General features: G+C 38.1%; 1 protein-coding gene across 5 annotated transcripts in view; it reads left to right on the top strand.

Moving 5' to 3' along the window:
* The first annotated feature begins 251 nt into the window (after positions 1–251).
* TRIM37 (tripartite motif containing 37) overlaps positions 252–18,789 on the top strand; it is a 123,519-nt gene continuing 104,981 nt past the window's right edge. For 3 of the 5 annotated variants that reach the window (XM_059047698.2, XM_067021233.1, XM_067021235.1), the window contains exons 1-6: positions 252–725; positions 2,480–2,581; positions 12,201–12,241; positions 13,780–13,896; positions 15,808–15,895; positions 17,145–17,267. In XM_059047698.2, coding sequence (XP_058903681.2) covers positions 705–725; positions 2,480–2,581; positions 12,201–12,241; positions 13,780–13,896; positions 15,808–15,895; positions 17,145–17,267 — 492 coding nt within the window. In that variant the 5' untranslated portion in view covers positions 252–704. The remainder of the gene's footprint in view (positions 726–2,479; positions 2,582–12,200; positions 12,242–13,779; positions 13,897–15,807; positions 15,896–17,144; positions 17,268–18,789) is intronic. The other 2 variants (XM_059047700.2, XM_067021234.1) reach the window with 1 other exon arrangement.

The raw sequence follows: 18,789 nt of genomic DNA on the forward strand, positions 1-18,789 counted from the left end.
GCATTTCCCACAAACCCTCCAGGTGGCTCCAGCCTTTGGCGCGCAAAAGTTTGAGACGGGTGGAGCACCGCCCCTCCCTTGAGGGAGACGGGGCGCGGTCAAGCGCCGCGCCCTCCTCCGCCTGCGCTAAGCCGGGCCGAAGGCACGCAACCCTGCAGCAGCCAGCGGCCAAATCTCGTGTGCTCCCCTGCACCGCGGGAACTAGGCGCCCGCCGCTGGTCCGCTCCCTTAGCGCAGCGGCCTGCGCGCATGCGTTCACGCGGGCCGCGCCTTTTCTCACACCGCACCTTCCGCTACCCTGGTTACCGTCGGTGTTTGCGAATTCCCTGCGGCAACTTCGTCGCGGAAGACCAGCGCCGCCGGGCCCCAGCTGCGGTTTGATAGGCGCGCGCCCGCGTCACGTGGGCAAAGCTCCGGCTCGGTCGCTGGCGGGCCGCTCAGCCGGGAGGAAAGAAGCTTGTGGCTACCGCTCACCCTCCCACTGCGCCCTAGGGCTGGCGCGCGGATAAAAATGGCGAAGTGGGGGTAGCTGGCGCCGAACCCGAAGCGATGGGACGCGCAGGTGGGGCGGTGGTCGGAGACCCCTGATGTAGGCGCCCGGCTGTTCTCCGCGGCAATTTGACTAGGTGATCTCAGGCCGGCGCCAAACAGGTCAGACCACGGACTCCGCGGGTCGCCGAGCGCCCCGCCGAGAGCCGGAGGCAATGGATGAACAGAGCGTGGAGGTGAGGGGGCTTGAGGGAGGGTGGTGCTTAGTCTCCCTCGCCACCAGCTGAGCGTTCTTTATTCGAGGCGCTTTGCCCTAGTCCACCCTCTTGTAGGGCGCCTTGTCCTAGTCCCCCCATCCCGCCGCTGCTTTTGTGGAGGGGGCTGGCCCAGTGCGGAGGACGCCGTGCTCGTTCTGCAGCCCTCCGGCTACCCTGTGCTCTGACCGTTCCCGCAGTCAGGTGGTGCGTATCCTGGCGTTTTCAGGGTGTCTTGGCACTGGTACTCATCCCCACAGGTTTTCTGCAAACTACAGCCTGTTCAGAGCAGAACTGCAGATTCTTTAGACGGACGTGCGCTGCGACTCGCCACCAGTTCTTACGAGTTTTTGCGCGGATCCAAATCTCCCTCCGAATGGATAATCATTCCCTCCCAGCCGTACATTTTGTAGACATCTGCCCTTCCTAGATTGAATGAGGGTATAGTCTTACTATCCTGTTTGACTGTAGTTTTCCAGAGCAACCTATTCTTTTTATATATGACTCTTGTAAACGATGATTTCAAACGTTTGGGATATTTACGTTAAGGCTAGGAACTTAAAAAAGATTGCTTATTGGACATAATTGTATAATGATTGTCAAGACTTGAACCTTGCAATTACTAAAATACTAGGTGCTTGATAAGGAACAACTGTATTACCTGGGCACTCCACTTGAAACTAGTTCATCCAATCGTCGTATTGTCCCCCGCCGTACCCCCCATCCCCCAGCGTCTGCATCTCACAGATTCTTTCTGGTCCTGCAGAGTCATGGTTAGACTCATGAGTAATTTTCTCCTCAATTCCTCATGTAAAAGTATTATAAAAGTTTTGTAACCTTACCTTGGTTTTAGAAGAGTTTAATTCCTCTGGAATGGAGTAAAAATAAATGTGAGTACTGTAAAAATAAACTTAAAATATATAATAACCTACATTTAATTATATCTGTTTTCTTGTCAGATACTTCCTAAATGGATTCACCTGAGGCTGGCAAAGATAATACTGCTTCTTCTGTTTACGTATCTTTTTCTTCCCAAAGCCTTCATAGAGCTACCACCAAAATTCTCCATACAGACCGAATTTCAGGCTCAAATAAGTAGCTAGTTGGTTGCAGCAGCATGGCAGAAATTCAGAGCAGAAATTCAGATTTCTGGATTCTGAATTACATTGTTTCTCTCTTGATCAAAGTATGCTGCCATTAATGTATCGTTTTATATTTAAATTATAAAAGCAATCCATCCCCCTTGGGGAAATTGCAGAAAAAGTCACAAGTTCATAGTGTTCATACAGTCATAGTTTGCCTTTTCTTTCCTTACTGTTATACATCATAAGGGTTTTTTTTGATCATTAAACAATTCAAAAATATTTCTCTGACTGTCATAGTCTATGTTAACTACTGTAACTTAATGTTTTGACATTTGGGCTATAGCCAGATTCTTGCCATTATAATTGATGTTTCCTTGAAAATATTTGTGCATGTCTATGTTTGCATTCCATATTCCTTTCTTAGACTAGAACCACTGTGAAACTTAGAAAAAGGGAAGCATTTTTTTCCCAGGAGATGTTCTGAGGTACCCTGGACCTTGACTAACCAAGTCCTGATATGGAATATAGTTAAAACTGGGATGTTATCAACCCCAAATAAATGTAATTGTCAGGTGAATTATTGCAAGCATGCTTTTTACTCATGATTCAGTAGCGTAATCTGGTGAACCTTATATCTTTTATTATTTTCAGAGCATTGCTGAGGTTTTCCGATGTTTCATTTGTATGGAGAAATTGCGGGATGCACGCTTGTGTCCTCATTGCTCCAAGCTTTGTTGTTTCAGCTGTATCAGGGTAAGTTGTATCTCTTTTTACATACATTTAGTATATATAGGGTGTATTGTAAAACGCATTTTCTTTATCTTGTTTTAATTTTACATTTTATGTCCTTTTAAAAATGTCTTAAATGATTGTTTCTTAATAGGGAGACCATCAATGTATATTGTTTAGTAATGTGGAGATGAATAATCATCAAGTCATGAAGTGTCTGGAAACCAAAGCCCAGTGTAATTTTAGTATATTTACATTATTAAATCACTGCGCATTTAACAAGTACTTACAAAGTGCTTACCTGCATTGTGTTTGGGGTTGAGGATACTAAGATAAGTGATGGAAGTGCCTGCCCTGCAGGAGCCTAAATCTAATTGAGAGAATGGACTTTGTGTTTATATTGAAGAATGTGTAGTGTCATAAAGAGGCACTTACAAAGTGCTGTGAGACTCAGGAGGGAGAGTTTATACTTGTTTGATGGGTAAGAGAGAAAAAGCTAGTAATAGGTTAAAAGGCACATAATAAAATCATGTAATCTTATAGTTAAAAGAGACCTCAAATATGAATATAATCCAGTGGCTTTAAAAATTGAATGTAGGTGAACCCCAGAAACAAAATTATGAGGAAGCTTAAGATGTAAAGCAGAAGAGCTTCTTTTGGTTGTGTGTGGAGATTCAGTCGTACATCTGCAGGCCATAGTTGAAAACTGCCTGGCCCACATGACTCTTAGTAGATTATTTCCTTTATTGAGAAAGTCCAAATCATCTAACATGCTCCTCATCTCAAAATTTCTCTGTGGTTCCTTATTCCTGCCTGAGGAAGATAAATATCCCTTTGTCAAGAGTAATATCTGTAACACTTAAATCATTTGCTTCCAGTCACACATTTAGCAAATGATGGAGCTGGATTTGAACCCAGGAACCCTGGGTCAAGTGTCTGTGTTCTTTGGCACTACACATCTACAGAGGACCTAAGTTACATACCATGCTGGTTCTCCCACTCATAAACTGAGAGACTTGATCTTAGCGTTGTTTTCTCAAACAATAGAATGTGGATAACAAGATCTGTCTCACAGGATGGTTGTGGCATTAAATGAGATAAGCTAAAAGGTAATTTAGAAACTAAAATGTAGTTAAGACTTCACTTTCCAATGCAGGGGGTGGGAGGTTCGATCCCTGGTTGGGGAGCTAAGATCCCACATGCCTCTCCACCAAAAAACCAAAACATAAAACAGAAGTAATATTGTAACAAATTCAATAAAGACTTTTAAAATAGCCCACATCGGGACTTCACTGGTGGTGCAGTGGTTAGGAATCCGCCTGCCAATGCAGGGGACACAGGTTTGAGCCCTGGTCCAGGATGATCCCACATGCCATGGAGCAATGAAGCCCTTGTGCCACAGATACTGAGCTTGTGCCCTAGAGCCCGTGAGCCACAACTACTGAAGCCTGTGCGCTTGGAGCCCGTGCTCTGCAACAGGAGAGGCCACCACAGTGAGAAGCCCGTGCACCATAGCGAAGAGTGGCCCCCACTCGCCGCAACTAGGGAGGGCCCGTGCGCAGCAACGAAGACCCAATGCAGCCAAAAATAAAAATTTTTTTTAAAAAAAGGTCCACATTAAAAAAAAAAAAAAAAAAAAGGCTGATGATGGACACTTGTTTAAAATGTACTCTCCATTTGTAAGGTGTTGTATTATTCTATTGTAAAAATAGCAGCTCATACATATCATTATGTTTTATAAACGGTAAAACTGAATGAAGCTAGAGAAATTAAGTAATTGGCCTCTATCACTGTAGTTAACTTATTGGTAGAGTAGATCTGGACTCAGCTCTTTTGATGAAGCTTCAGCATACATATGGTCTCTGGTTATTACCTTATACCTCACTGATTCTTCTTTTTTTTTTTTTTTTTTTTTTGACATGGACTATTTTTAAAGTCTTTATTGAATTTATTGCAATATTGCTTCTGTTTTATGTGTTTTGGTTTTTTGGCCCAGAGGCATGTGGGATCTTAACTCCTGGACCAGGGATCAAACCCACATCCCCTGCATTGGAAGGTGAAGTCTTAACCACTGGACTGCCAGGGAAGTCCCACTCATTGATTCTTCATTTCTTCACTTTTCCACTTCTTCCTCCTGTTCCTTACAAGTATTTATTTCTTAAATATTGTGCTGGCATTCTCTATTATGAAGTTTCTGGGAAATTTTTATCTACTTTGAGAAATTTGATTTACTGTTGCAGTAAATCAAATCATCTGTGTGCATGGCTCCTAAATCTACTCCTTCAGCATTGACCTATAAGTGTCTTATCTGATTGTCCTTCCAGCATCTTGAACTTCGTTCTAGATCAAATTCTTCCTATTATTTTCTCAAATTGACTCTTTTTGTTTGTTCTTTTCTACTAATCAAACTTGAATCAAACCTCTGACACCAATAATTTTTAAGTCTTGTTGGTTATCTCCTAATATCACTTATCTGTCCTACCTTTCCGTTCTTATTATTACCATCCTAATAGAGAAATACAGACATCTATTACCTCATGCTTAGATAATTATAGTTACTATCTAACTGATATCTCTGTCTTGAGTCTTTTCTTCTCTCGTCCATTTTGTATCCTGCTGCCATATTGATATTTTTCAGTAATGTCATTCTTTTTTCTTCCCAGAAGCCTCAGAGATTTATTGCCTGAAGGATAAAGTCTAAGAACGTTAGCCTTATATTCACACCATCTGAATAATCTGGTTCTAACCTTTCTTTTTCAGAGTTGTGCTGGTTCCGGAATTCACCGTTCATTTGTTTGTTCATTGAACAAATATTAATGGTGGACTTGGAATTAGGCACTGACTTCTCAAGGAATTGACTTATTTTCTAGTTGGGATATAGGCAAAAAAGTATATAGCTATATGTTAGATATTCTTCAAAGCATGAAGAAAAATGAAACTGGTTGAGGGTATAGAGTAGGGACTTTGAGAGGTAACTGGCAGGTTGGTAGCTATTTTAATAGAGTGGTCTGAGAAGGTCTCTCTGAGTAGATGACATTTGAGCAGAGACCAGGATGAGAGTGATGGGAATATGTAGGGAAAGAAAGTCCCAGTCAGAGAAATCAGAAGGGGCAAACGCCATGAGAAAGAAATATGTTTAGTGTGTTGAGAAATACCAAAGAAGCAGTGTGGTAAGAGCAAAGTGGACAGAGGGAGAGAGGGAACGGAAAGGAGTTTGAAGATGTAGCTAGAGGCCTTGGTAAAGACCTTGGATTTTATTTTAAGTGTGCTGCCAGCCATTGAAAGCTTTTGAGTGATTTAAAGTAATTAATGTTTTGAAAGCTATCACTCTGGCTACTGTGTGGAAAGTAGACTGTAGGCAGATGCGGGGAGAGAGTGAAGACAGCAGTTAGGATGTGCTTTATTAGTGAAAGATAAATGGTGGTTTAGACCAGAATAGTAACAGTGAAGGTGGTGAAAAATAGGGCAATTCTGGATATGTTTTGAAGGTAGAATCAATGGATTTTCATACAGATGGGATGTGAGGAAAGTTTTTTACTTCATTCACATGGGTGAATGAATGGTTTCCCATTCTGAAATAGAAAAAACTGAGGGAAGAACAGATTTGCGTAGGTTATAGATGTAAAAGTGTTTTGTTTTGGTTTTTTTACTTTTAAATACGTTTTACTTAGTAACTACAGAAAACCATTGTTTTTCCTAGTGAGAGCAATATGATTTTTTATTATTAATTAATTTATCATTGGTTGCGTTGGGTCTTCATTGCTGCGCGTGGGCTTTCTTTAGTTGTGGTGATTGGGGGCTACTCTTTGTTGCGGCACTCTGGCTTCTCATTGCGGTGATTTCTCTTGTTGTGGAGCATGGGCTCTAGGCACGAGGGCTTCAGTAGTGGCTTGCGGGCTCAGTAGTTGTGGCACACGAGCTTAGTGGCTCCACAGCATGTGGGATCTTCCTGGACCAGGGCTTAAACCCGTGTGCCCTGCATTGGCAGGTGGATTCTTAACCACTGCACCACTAGGGAAGCCCGTGGTATGATTAAATATAGTTCTTTCTTTAAAAAAAAAAAAACAATTTGTGAATGTGCTACTACAGTTCAAAATTTTGGACTAGTTCACTTTATTACAATACTTGTAATTTTAAAAATCTTAAAAAAATTTAGATATAATTCACATAACATAAAATTCACCCTTTTAATGTATAAAGTTTTTTGTTTTTAGTATGTAAAGTTTGAGACGTTTATTATACATCTAATTGGAGAGGTTGACAGTTGGAAATATGAACCTGGATTTGAGGAAGGAGAATGAACCTGGATTTGAGGAAGGGGACGTTAGAGAGATTGAATAATTAGCATATAGGTAGTATTTAAAGCCAGGGAACTAGATGAGACCACCAGATTACCTACTGTGGGAAGAGATTTTTAGGTCTGAACTCTGGGTCAGTCAATGTTTAGATGTTAGGAGAAGGACTCAGCAGGCTAATAAGAAGGAGCCCAGGAGTGAGGCATCACAGAATTCAACTGAAAAACATGTTTCAAAAGCGAGTAGTTACGGCTTCCCTGGTGGCGCAGTGGTTAAGAATCTGCCTGCCAATGCAGGGGACACGGGTTCGATCCCTGGCCCGGAAAGATCCCACATGCCTCAGAGCAACTAAGCCTGTGTGCCACAACTACTGAGCCTACGCTCTAGAGCCCACGAGCCACAACTGCTGAAGCCCACGTGCCTAGAATCCTCAACAAGAGAAGCCACCGCAATGAGAAGCTCGTGTACCACAACAAAGAGTAGCCCCCGCTTGCTGCAGCTAGAGGAAGCCCCCACACAGCAACAAAAACCAAACACAGCCAAAAATAAATAAATAAAATAAATAAAAAACTTAAAAAAAAAAAAAAAAGGAGTAGTTTAGCTGTGTCATATGGTTCTAGCCTGGGAATTGACCATTGGATCTGATTTTTTTTTTTTGGCTGCGCTGTGCAGCATGCGGGATCTTAGTTCCCCGACCAGGAAGTGCAGTGTCTTAACTACTGGACCACCAGGGAAATCCCTTGGATTTGAGAATATGTAGGTTATTGGTGACCCTGCTAAGTAGTTTCAGTGGAACAGTGGGGGCAAAAACTTGATGTCAGAGAGTGGGAGGAGAATGAGACAGCAAGTATAAAAACTGTCACAGAATCTTGTAAAGGGGAGAAACAAGGTAATGGGTTTAAGGGGGGATGTTGAGAGTCATCTTTTAGGAGAAGATTCATATCTTCCTAGGACTGAACCAGTCGAAAATAATTGATGCTGGAGAGAGGAAGGGTAATTACAGGAGCGAAGTCCTTGAGATGCTGAGCACTCCACACAACCACATTGTAATGTTGTTTATTTGAATGCTTTCCCTTCTCTTCCATCTCATCTTTGTTCATTTGTCCACAGAAATTGAACTATCTTTGGCAGTCCAGATACTTGTGTCATTTTAACAAACTAAGGCCCAGACGCATGAATAGACTTGTCCAAAGTCACATAGTAGTTGGTGACAGACCAAGACTAAACTTATCCCCAGGCCGGCACTCTACCCACGACTCCCTGATGCCTCCACAGGCATACCCCAAAGCAGGAACATTGGCTGTGTTTTCAGGCCAGGTCTTCATTTATCTAGCTACACTCAGCTGATTTCTCTCAGTACCTGTTCCTGTTTTGTATGTTTTCCCATTATTTTGCCCACATCTTTCTCATCCAATTTTTTCTTACCCCCTCTTGATTTTTTAACATTGGTAGCAATTTGCCAATAATTATTGACTTCGTTTTTAATTTTTCAGCCTTTTAAAGTTAGGTATATTTGACATACAATAAACTGCACATATTTAAAGTACACAGTTTGATAAGTTTTGACAAATGTATATACTTGAAAAACCATCCCTACAGTCAAGATAATGAACATATCTCTAATCCCCAGAAGTTTCTTTGTGCCTCTTGGTAGTCCCTACCTCCTCTTGTCTTGTTCTCAAGCAACCAGTGATCTGCTTTCTATCACTATAGATAAGTTTGCATTTTCTATAATTTTATACAGATGGAATCTTACAATATGTACTCTTAAGGGTCTGGCTTTTTTCACTCAGCAAAATTATTTTGAGATTCATCTGTGTTGTTGTATCAATAGTATTCCTTTTTAAAATGGTACAGATGAACCGGTTTGCAGGGCAGGAATAGAGACACAGACGTAGAGAACAAAAGTATGGATGCCAAGGGGGGAAAGTGGCGGAGGGGGGTGGTGGTGATGGGATAAATTGGGAGATTGGGATTGACATACATATACCAATATGTATAAAATAGATAACTAATAAGAACCTGCTATATAAAAAAATAAATAAAAATTTTAAAAAATAGTATTTCTTTTTATTGCTGCATAGTAGCATTTCATTGTATGCATATGCCGTAATTTGTTTATCCGTTCACCTGCTGATGGACATACAGGTTGCTTCTAGTTTTGGGCATTTACAAAGAAAACTGCCATAAATGTTTGTATACAAGTCTTTCAGTGGACTTAAGCTTTCATTTCTCTTGGGTAAATAGGAGTGGAATGGCTATATCATATCGTAGGTGTATGTTTAACTGCTTAACAAATTGTCAAACTGTTTTCTAAAATAATTGTATCATTTTACATTCTCAACAGCAGTGTATGAGAGTTCCGATTCTTCCATGTTAATGCCAACACTTGGTATTGATATGTTCAGTCTTGAATTTTAGCCATTCTCATAGGTCTGTAGTAGTACATACTTCTCCTTTAAGATCAGGAAAAAGACAATGATGTGTACTTTTATTACTTTGGTCCATTACCCTCCCTCAACCCCTGGTAACCACTGTTCCTTCTTTATGAATTTGACTACCTCGTATAAATGGAATCATAGAATATTTGTCCCTTTCTGTTTATTTCTGGACTCTATTCTATTTCATTGTCCTTATACCAGTACCAAACTATTTTAATTTACTGTAGCTTCATAGTAAATTTTGAAATCAGGAAATATGAGTCCTCTAACTTTGTGACAAGTTTTCAGTCTTTCACCATTGAGTATGATGTTTGCTGTGGGTTTTTTATGTATGGACTTTTATCAAGTTGAGGAAGTTCCCTTCTTTTCCTGTTTCTTGAGTGTTTTTATTATGAAAGGATATTAGATTTTGTCAGATGCCTTTTCTGTATCCATTGAGATGATCATGTGGGTTTTTCCTTCATTTTCTTAATGTGATTGATGTATTATATTGAATGATTTTTGTAGGTTGAACTATCGTTGTAGCCCAGGAATAAATCCCACTTGGTCAAGGTGTATATACTTTTTGAATTTGGTTTGCTAGGTTTTTGTTGAGGATTTCCCTTGAACAACTCTGCAGAGTAGGAATGCTGAATCTCTTGTTGCATATGAGAAAACTTGAGATCAGTCACTTGTCTGGTGTCGCATAGTAAGTGCCAGAGCTAGGAATAAGACTCAGGTTTGAATAATGTCTCAAGCTTGTGATTCTTCCGTTTAATGAAGGAGAGAAATTAATCCTTGTTTTTAAAAATTTATTTATTTAACTTATTTATTTTTGGCTGTGTTGGGTCTTCTTTGCTGCACGCGGGCTTTCTCTAGTTGCAGCGAGCGGGGGCTACTCTTTGTTGCCATGCGCGGGCTTCTCACTGCAGTGGCTTCTCTTGTTGCGGAGCACGGGCTCTAGAGCGCAGGCTCAGTAGTTGTGGCGCATGGGCTTAGTTGCCCCGCAGCATGTGGGATCTTCCCAGACCAGGACTAGAACCTGTGTCCCCTGCACTGGCAGGCAGATTCTTAACCACTGCGCCACCAGGGAAGCCCGAGAAATTAATTCTTAAATTGAATGTGGGGGAATTGCTACAGAGGTGTTTCTTTAATATTACTTGAGTACTAATATTGTATCACTGGTTCTTACCTTTGATTTTGGTTTGGTAGAAACGTTTTTCCTCAAAGTATTAAAATTGCCACATTTGTTTTGTGATTAAATTAGATTATAGAATACAAGGTGAAAATGCCACAAATAATAAGAGAAGGGAAAGATCACTGTCCTGGGATAGGCAGAAAAGTATTATGGATGTAATCAGTGGACATTTCCATGGGACAGCACGTGGATAGAGGGACAGTATAAGCAAATACACAAATAGGATGCCAAGAGTGGTATATATTATAGCAGTAAGCCTGGTTTGACTGGAAGGGAGGGGCATAATAAAAAATACAGACTGGGTCATTCCTTACCATGGTCCCAAGCTTTATAGAGCTTTTACTTTAGTAGGGCAGGGGAGACAAATAAGTCAGTATAGCAAGTGTTATAGGTACAATGAAAGGGGAAGTATAGGTTACTGTGGTAAAGCATGACAGCGGTATTTAAATAGTCTACAGACAGTCAGGGAGCTTTCTGGAGGAAGTGACATATAATCTGAAATCTAAAGGATGAGCCGGAACAACCTAGTTAAAGAGAGGTGTTAAATATCCTGGGCAGAGAGGGGAAACATATTTAAAGACTTAATCTTGCTGGATTCCCTAGGGTGAGGTAGAAGATGAGGCTAGAGAGGTGTGGGCTGAGACCAGTCCTGGAGGAGTGCTATGATTTTAGCAGAGCATTGTTTGAGGGAAAGAAACCTGACCTAAATCTTGCTTTGCTCAGGGACCAAAGAAATGATGTTCAAGGTTGTTAAGAATGGAATCCTTTTCCATCTATTTTTTTTCTTCCAGCTTTATTTTCTGTGCTATGAAGTACACTTCCCCCTATTTAATCTTCGATTGTTCTTTAAGGATTCCTTGGGAATTTTATTTCTGAGTTAATTATTTGACTTTAGGTAAAAGCTTAGGTTCTTTCATAGAAATAAGAAGGGATAAACAGAAATAACAGATACTGAGAGTACATAGCTATTGGATTATATATTTATTTACCTCAAAACCTGTTTACCAGACAATTAAAACAAAATATTTAACCATGGAGCTATTGTTTTTGGAAAGGTATTAGCATCTCCTTTGTATGTGGTGTAAAACTGTTCCCTATCCAATAATAACTAAAATGGTTAAATTAATAGAATTTGAGGTTTAGTAGAGATATTATTCTCTTGTAAAACTTTTTATAATTACGAGGAAACCAGGTTATGTAGATGTTTAAATGACTGAACTGTAGAACTCTTTTAAGACAAAGTTTTGCTGTATTGCTTATTTATGTTTTTCTGTCTAATTTATGTAGCCATAATGTGTATACCTTACAATTAGATTTCTTTTCAAAAAGGAATTTAGTAGTACCTTAAAATTCCTCAGAGATTTTATGGTGGGTTAGTTAGAAGTAAATCATCATAGTGGCTTATTTTGGGGGTGGTGGTAGTAACAATATCATTATTATTTTTGTGAAGATTATTGACACCTTCCCTGTGAGATCCAGAGTCCTAGAATCACTTTCTTACCTGTGAGAGAATAGCTGCTTAATAATTATCTTGGAATGAATTCTGTGCTTTTGAAAATTTATTCCTGTCACGATGATAATGAGACAGATTGCCTGCTATTCTATAAGTATCTCTATAATTAATGCAGGCACTAGAGAGTTAAACTCATTAAATTTGGTATGTAAGGTTTCAGTATGTACAAATTAATGGTGTTATCTGCAATCAAAGTCTAATCTGTTTGCCTCCTTAGCGCTGGCTGACAGAGCAGAGAGCTCAATGTCCTCATTGCCGGTAAGTGTTTTTATGATTATTTGTGAATTTGGAAAGTAGTAAGGTGATGGGGTCAGCGTGTGTCCTAATACTTATAATGTTCTTTCTGCAACTTGCCAACCTGCCATAAGCAATCTATCTAGATAAAGAAATGCAGACTGATTTACCTGACTTAGAATTATGTAGAATACATTACGTTGTTTACTTTCTTTTGGAAAATCATGTGTAACTTCTTAACTTTTATAACTAAAAAAAAATAAAGTTCTGTTAAAAAAAAATCCAGATAGTAATAAAAAGCCTTCTGATTCTGATACCTGACTTGATTTTTTCATGATTTAACACTTTCAGAAGAAATTGTTAGTGTTAGGTTTGGGTACCTGTTCCTCTAGACATTTTTCTATATATGTACTGATGTATACATATAAATGTTTTCTTAAAAAGCACAAATGATATAATATTATTTTGCTTTGCTTTTTTTTTCCATGTAAAATATGGTGATGCCTTTATTGATCATATGTACATATATGTCATTTAAAATCAGTGTTTGAATAATAATCCACTGTAAGATTATACATTTTCTTTTTAATGCTTATATTGAGAGACATTTAGGTTGTTTGCATTTTCAGTTATTTCAGATGATGCCAGATTGCATTGAAGGGAAAAGTTTTTTACCATTTTATGTTCCTAATAGTAGATATTGAAAATGCTTCTTCCTCACATTCTTGCCAACAGTAGGTATTACCAGTCGTTTTATTTTTTTGTCATTCTGCTAAGTGAAAAATGGTATCTCGTTTTTAATCTGCTTTTTAAAAAAATGATTGAAACTGAGCATCTATTAAAACATTTTTAGCCATTTATAATTTCTTTTTTCTTAAACTACTTCATATCTTTTGCCCATTTTTCTTCATGTACTGTTCACATTTTTCATACTAACTTTTAAGAAGATCAGCAGTATCAAATAGAACTTTCTGTATGATGGAAATGTTCTATAGCCTTGCTGTCAACTGTGGCAGTGGAGCACTTGAAGTAAGCCTAGTGTAAGTGTAATTAAATTTTCTTTTTTTTAACTAATTTGAATTTTTAATTTAAATAGTCACATATGAGTAGTGGCTGTCATTTTGGAGAGTATAGCTTTAGACTAAGGAATTAAGAATTCAGTCTGTAATCTGAATTGCTAATTTTTTTATTCAGTTTTTTTTTGTAAATGATACCTTATTGTAAAAATAAGTTACAAACCATAGTTTTCATTGTGTCTTTGTTACTATTCTGATAGTAATATGGTATGAATATGATTGTGAGCCCTATTTTGAGGAGTGTTTATTTTTTCTTGATTTATAATTTCCTTTTTTTCCCCAGCTTTGTTGAGGTATAATTGACAAAATTGTAAGGTATTTAAAATATAAAGTGTGATAGTTTGATACACATATACATTGTGAAAGGATTCCCCCCATTGAATTAACACATTTGTCACCTCAGTGTTTACCTTTGAAATGTGTTTTAGAAAATGATCTCAAATTCTTGACTGAGAGTATATGTATGTATGTATATTTTCTCTCCAGTGCTCCACTCCAGCTCCGAGAACTAGTAAACTGTCGTTGGGCAGAAGAAGTAACACAGCAGCTTGATACTCTTCAACTCTGCAGTCTCACCAAACATGAAGAAAATGAAAAGGACAAGTATGTCCTTAGTTTCTTTGTTCAAGTGTTTCCTAGATTGTGCCACATAGTATTTTAATGACATTATTGAAAGTTTAAGCTTCGTAGGTGAACACTAAGACAGTTTTCTTCTGGCATGGTGTGGGTGTCTCTATTTGGAAAGGCCCTTCTAACTCTGACTTCTATTATTAAAGCCTCTCATAAAGGATTAGAACTGCCACAATTTGCTAATTACTAATCTCTCTTCTTTGCTTCTTGATGCCTACTGGCCCCCGCTTGGGTTTGCTAAAGGTGCCTATATATAAGCCATTGATTAATAATGGTTCTGATAAATTTCCTATTGTGTAAAAGCTATATTCTAAATTCGGTAGTGTGGAAATCATGCTAAATGAGACAGTATCTAATATGCTGTTTCTTCATGCTTTTATTAATTTCCTATTGGATATTCAGATTACTTATAAATGAGAAATATAAAATGTCGACCTATTTGGGTATTTTCTGTAAGCTCAGTGTGATTTATCAGTGAAAAGCTGTTTAAAATTGCAAGTGTGTCCCCTTTACAGGCAAGAGAAACAATTTTTTAAATTGTGGCAAAAGAAACAGAACATAATATTTATTATCTTAACCATTTTTAAGTATACAGTTCTGTGTTAAATGTATGCACGTTGTTGTACAGCAAATCTCCAGAATTTTTTCATTTTGCAAATCTGAAGCTCTCAATTCATTAAACAATAATTTCCCACCATTTTACTTTCTGTTCCTATTTTCTCCCGTTCCATAGATTGCCCTTTTTCTCTGTTTATTGTGTCCTTCAGTGTACAGAAGTTGTTAATTTTGATGTAGTCCAGTTTATCTATTTTTACTTTTGTTGTGTGTGCTTTTGGTGTCATATCCAAGAAATCAGTGCCAAATCCAGTATCATGAAGCTTTCCCCCTGTGTTTTCTTTTAAGAGTTTTATCGTTTTAGGTCTTATGTTTAGGTCTTTGATCTAGTTTAAGTTACTTTTTTAATATGGTGTAAGTTAAAGGTATTTAACTGCTAGGGCTGCCATAACAGAATACCACAGGCTGGGTGGCTTAAACAACAACATTTATTTTCTCATGGTTTCAGAGGCTAGTAGTCCAAGGTCAAGGTATTGTCAGGGTTGGTTTCTGGTGAGGCCTCTCTCCTTGACTAGGATATAGCTACTTCTCACTCCATCCTCACGTGGCGTTTTCTCTGTGAGTGCATACTCCTGCTGTCTCTTTCTCTTCTTGTAAGGACACAAGTCCTATTGGGTAGGCCTCCACCCCTGTGATTTCATTTAACCCTCATTACCTTCTTAAAGGCCCTAACTCCAAATACAGTTACATTAGGGCTTCAACGTAGGAATTTGGGGGCACACAATTCAATTAATAACCATGTCCAACTTTATTCTTTTGCTTGTGGTTATTCAGTTTAAGGGAAAACTTTTAAAAATTGAACTGTTCATTTCTAATGAGGATCTGGTATTGTGCAATTAATCACCTGTGTCTTGGTTATTGTTGACTTTGGTCACATGTAGAAAAAGTGTGCATGCATACATGCTTATGTAGGCATGGACACATAATCTGATTTGCCCAAAATGTAGTAATAGGATAGAATTTATCATCTATACAGTTTCTCAGAAATGATGTTATCTTTGTACTTTAAATAGAAACTAGTCTGCATTTTTCATGTAATTTTAAAGTCCTTATAGATGGATGAAAACAATACTTAAAAAAAATTGTCTCTACATGTAATTATTCAGCTTAATTCACAGAAGCCATGGAGTACATTTTATATTTCCTGAGATGTAGTCATTTAAAATTGACTGAACTGTTTGCCCAAACTTAGGAATTTGTTGCAGTAACTATCTTCCAGTTTTTAAATTTATTTAATTTATAACTGTACTTTTTTTTCATAATGTATAGATGTGAAAATCACCATGAAAAACTTAGTGTATTTTGCTGGACTTGTAAGAAGTGTATCTGCCATCAGTGTGCACTTTGGGGAGGAATGGTAAGCAGAACAAATTCAGCATATTATTTTTAATTAGAGTGTAGAAAGCACTGAAATTTTTGTTTGATTTAGATAGAAAGTAATATCATTTTACTCTGATTATAGAATGAAAATTAAATGTATCTGCTTTATAGCAGAAGGTATTATACCTTCTCTTATTCCAGAGAAACTTCTTTTTTTTTTTTTTTTTTTTTTTTTTTTGCGGTATGCGGGCCTCTCACTGTTGTGGCCTCTCCCGTTGCGGAGCACAGGCTCCGGACGCGCAGGCCTAGCGGCCATGGCTCACGGGCTTGGTTGCTCCGCGGCATGTGGGATCTTCCCGGACCAGGGCACGAACCCGTGTCTCCTGCATCGGCAGGCGGATTCTCAACCACTGCACCACCAGGGAAGCCCAGAAACTTCTTCTGTTGGAGATTTTGATGTATGATGTGCATCCCTTACATAAATATTTTATTTTAATTGAAAACCTGTAAAATGTCTGCTCATATCAGTTGAACTGATATCCTGGCTGTGATTTCCAATTTTAGTTTCTTTAAAATGGAACAAAAACTTTATAGACATTTGTGAAACAATATGAATGCAGACATCTAGTTCTTAGGATTTTTTTTTTAATCTTTCTTCCTTAAGTACCTTTCTAATTTATTCATTTGTGCTAGAGACTGGGCGTTCAGAGATGAACACGGCAGATATCAAACAAATAGTTCTGTACTTAATTGCTGTTGTGATTAGGAATAAGTATACAGTGCTGATGAGAGTGAATAACCATGGGACCTGACCCTGAGTTAAGCTCCAAAGGATTGAATAGGAGTTAAGTGGGTGGAGCATTTGGACAGGGTGGATGAAAGAGAATTATTTTTGAATAAGGCATTTCTTTTGCAAAGGGCTGTGGGAAGAGGTTTGAGGTCATGGAAGAAGGCTAGTACTGACCAAAAGAAGAGTGACAAAATAAGGTTGTGTCAGGTGGTTTGGGCCATTATTAAGGATTTTGCTTCTTTCTAATGAGTGAAGACTTCTAGATAAGTAAACATTTTGCTAAAGTCCATTATCTAAAATCTTGAAGGATTTCCTATATGGGCCAAGCAATTTTAAGCAAACTCTGGCCTGTTTTAACAAAGTAAAGGCAGCCAGAAGATAAAATTCATTTGAAATTATTTACCAGTTTATTAGTATCCATAGAGTGTTAAGGAAGGAATGTAAATGCAGATGAGATATATGAAAATGTTCAAAAACTACTCATTACTTTAAATAGCATGGTGGACATACCTTTAAACCTTTGGCGGAAATTTATGAGCAGCATGTTACTAAAGTGAATGAAGAGGTAGCCAAACTTCGTCGGCGTCTCATGGAACTGATCAGCTTAGTTCAAGAAGTGGTAAGACTACTACTGAAAGATCATTATCCCTTTTATAGTCTATAATGTATACTTTTTATAATATAAATCAATCAGATGTTGAACTCAAGATTTGAAATTTTGATAAGATATATTTATAGTTCTCACCAACTTCAAACTACGTGAGAAATTTGCATCCAAACCCCTTGCCTGTTCTGAAGTTGGAGCCAGAGAATTGCCTCCTCTTATGCAGAAATAGAGAATCAGTGAATGAGTTAAATAAGCCTGTTTGTTACATAGTCAGTAATTGACTCCTAAACAGAATCAGTATTGACTTTTACAGTCATTAAGTCATTCATTCTTTGGGAGAGTTTCTGCTAACAGGGAATGAACTATTTCTGATGTCCTGAATTAAAACTGAAGAATTCAAAGAATATTTAACACTACTCTTTAGATACTGTATGGGTCAAAGAGCTCTGGTGAGCTATTTACCATTAGTAATAATATTTCTATGGGAAAATGTAATAAGCATCAAACATTTAAGTACTAAATATACTTTTTTTTTTTTTGTGGTACGCGGGCCTCTCGCTGTTGTGGCCTCTCCCGTTGCGGAGCACAGGCTCCGGACGCGCAGGCTCAGCGGCCATGGCTTACGGGCCCAGCCGCTCCGCGGCATGTGGGATCTTCCCGGACGGGGACACGAAGCCGTGTCCCCTGCATCGGCAGGCGGACTCTCAACGACTGCGCCACCAGGGAAGCCCCTAAATATACTTTTGGAATATGTTTTGTTTAAAGTTACCAGAATGACTGTTATTCCTGAGGTTTACAGACCATTGCTAACTCAAGATGTTGTCTTTATTTTATTCATGTAGGAATCAAGATTGAGATTATCATTTATAACATTCTTTATACAGAAAATAATGTTTTTGAGTTACATGTATGCTACACAAAGTCATTTTGGAATATAAACAAGTTGGATGGCTTCTATTAGGCCTTTGTTTAGTTACCTTTTATTCTATTATTTTCTCTTGACAGCGTTTTAATTTGGGCATTAGGGAGGTTGTTCTAGTTTGAGATTTTCACTGCTTGTGCTTATAATAATAGTAAGTATAGGAAAGATTGCTTTTTATTTTTGGTAGTATGCTATTAAAAAAACTGTACTCTGCAATCTTTAAAAACCCTGTTTTTTTCTTTCTTTGGTTCTGAAAAATATTTTAAACTTTGTAAATTGGAGTAGATGTGGTTTTTCAAATTTTTCACTTTGTTTTAGAGTTTTGTGTGATGTGAACTGGCTTTAGTATAATTTTTTGGTTTTGAACAGTGGTTTCCTATATGATTGGGGCTTTGAGTATGTGTTTTGTATGTGTTACCTAAAGCAGTTTTTTTTGTAATTACATATCTTTCTGTTTAACTGTTAAAATCTTGTGTACTTTATTATGCTTTAATTGTTTAAGAATTTTTTTCTGAGTTTCAGGAATTCAACTGACTTTAAGAATAATTGCAGTGATTGCATTAATGTCTATTTACTTCTATTTTTAAAATTCTTCAATTAAAATTTTTTAAT

This window comes from Kogia breviceps, chromosome 19, assembly GCF_026419965.1.
Source record: "Kogia breviceps isolate mKogBre1 chromosome 19, mKogBre1 haplotype 1, whole genome shotgun sequence".
NCBI lineage: Eukaryota > Metazoa > Chordata > Mammalia > Artiodactyla > Physeteridae > Kogia > Kogia breviceps.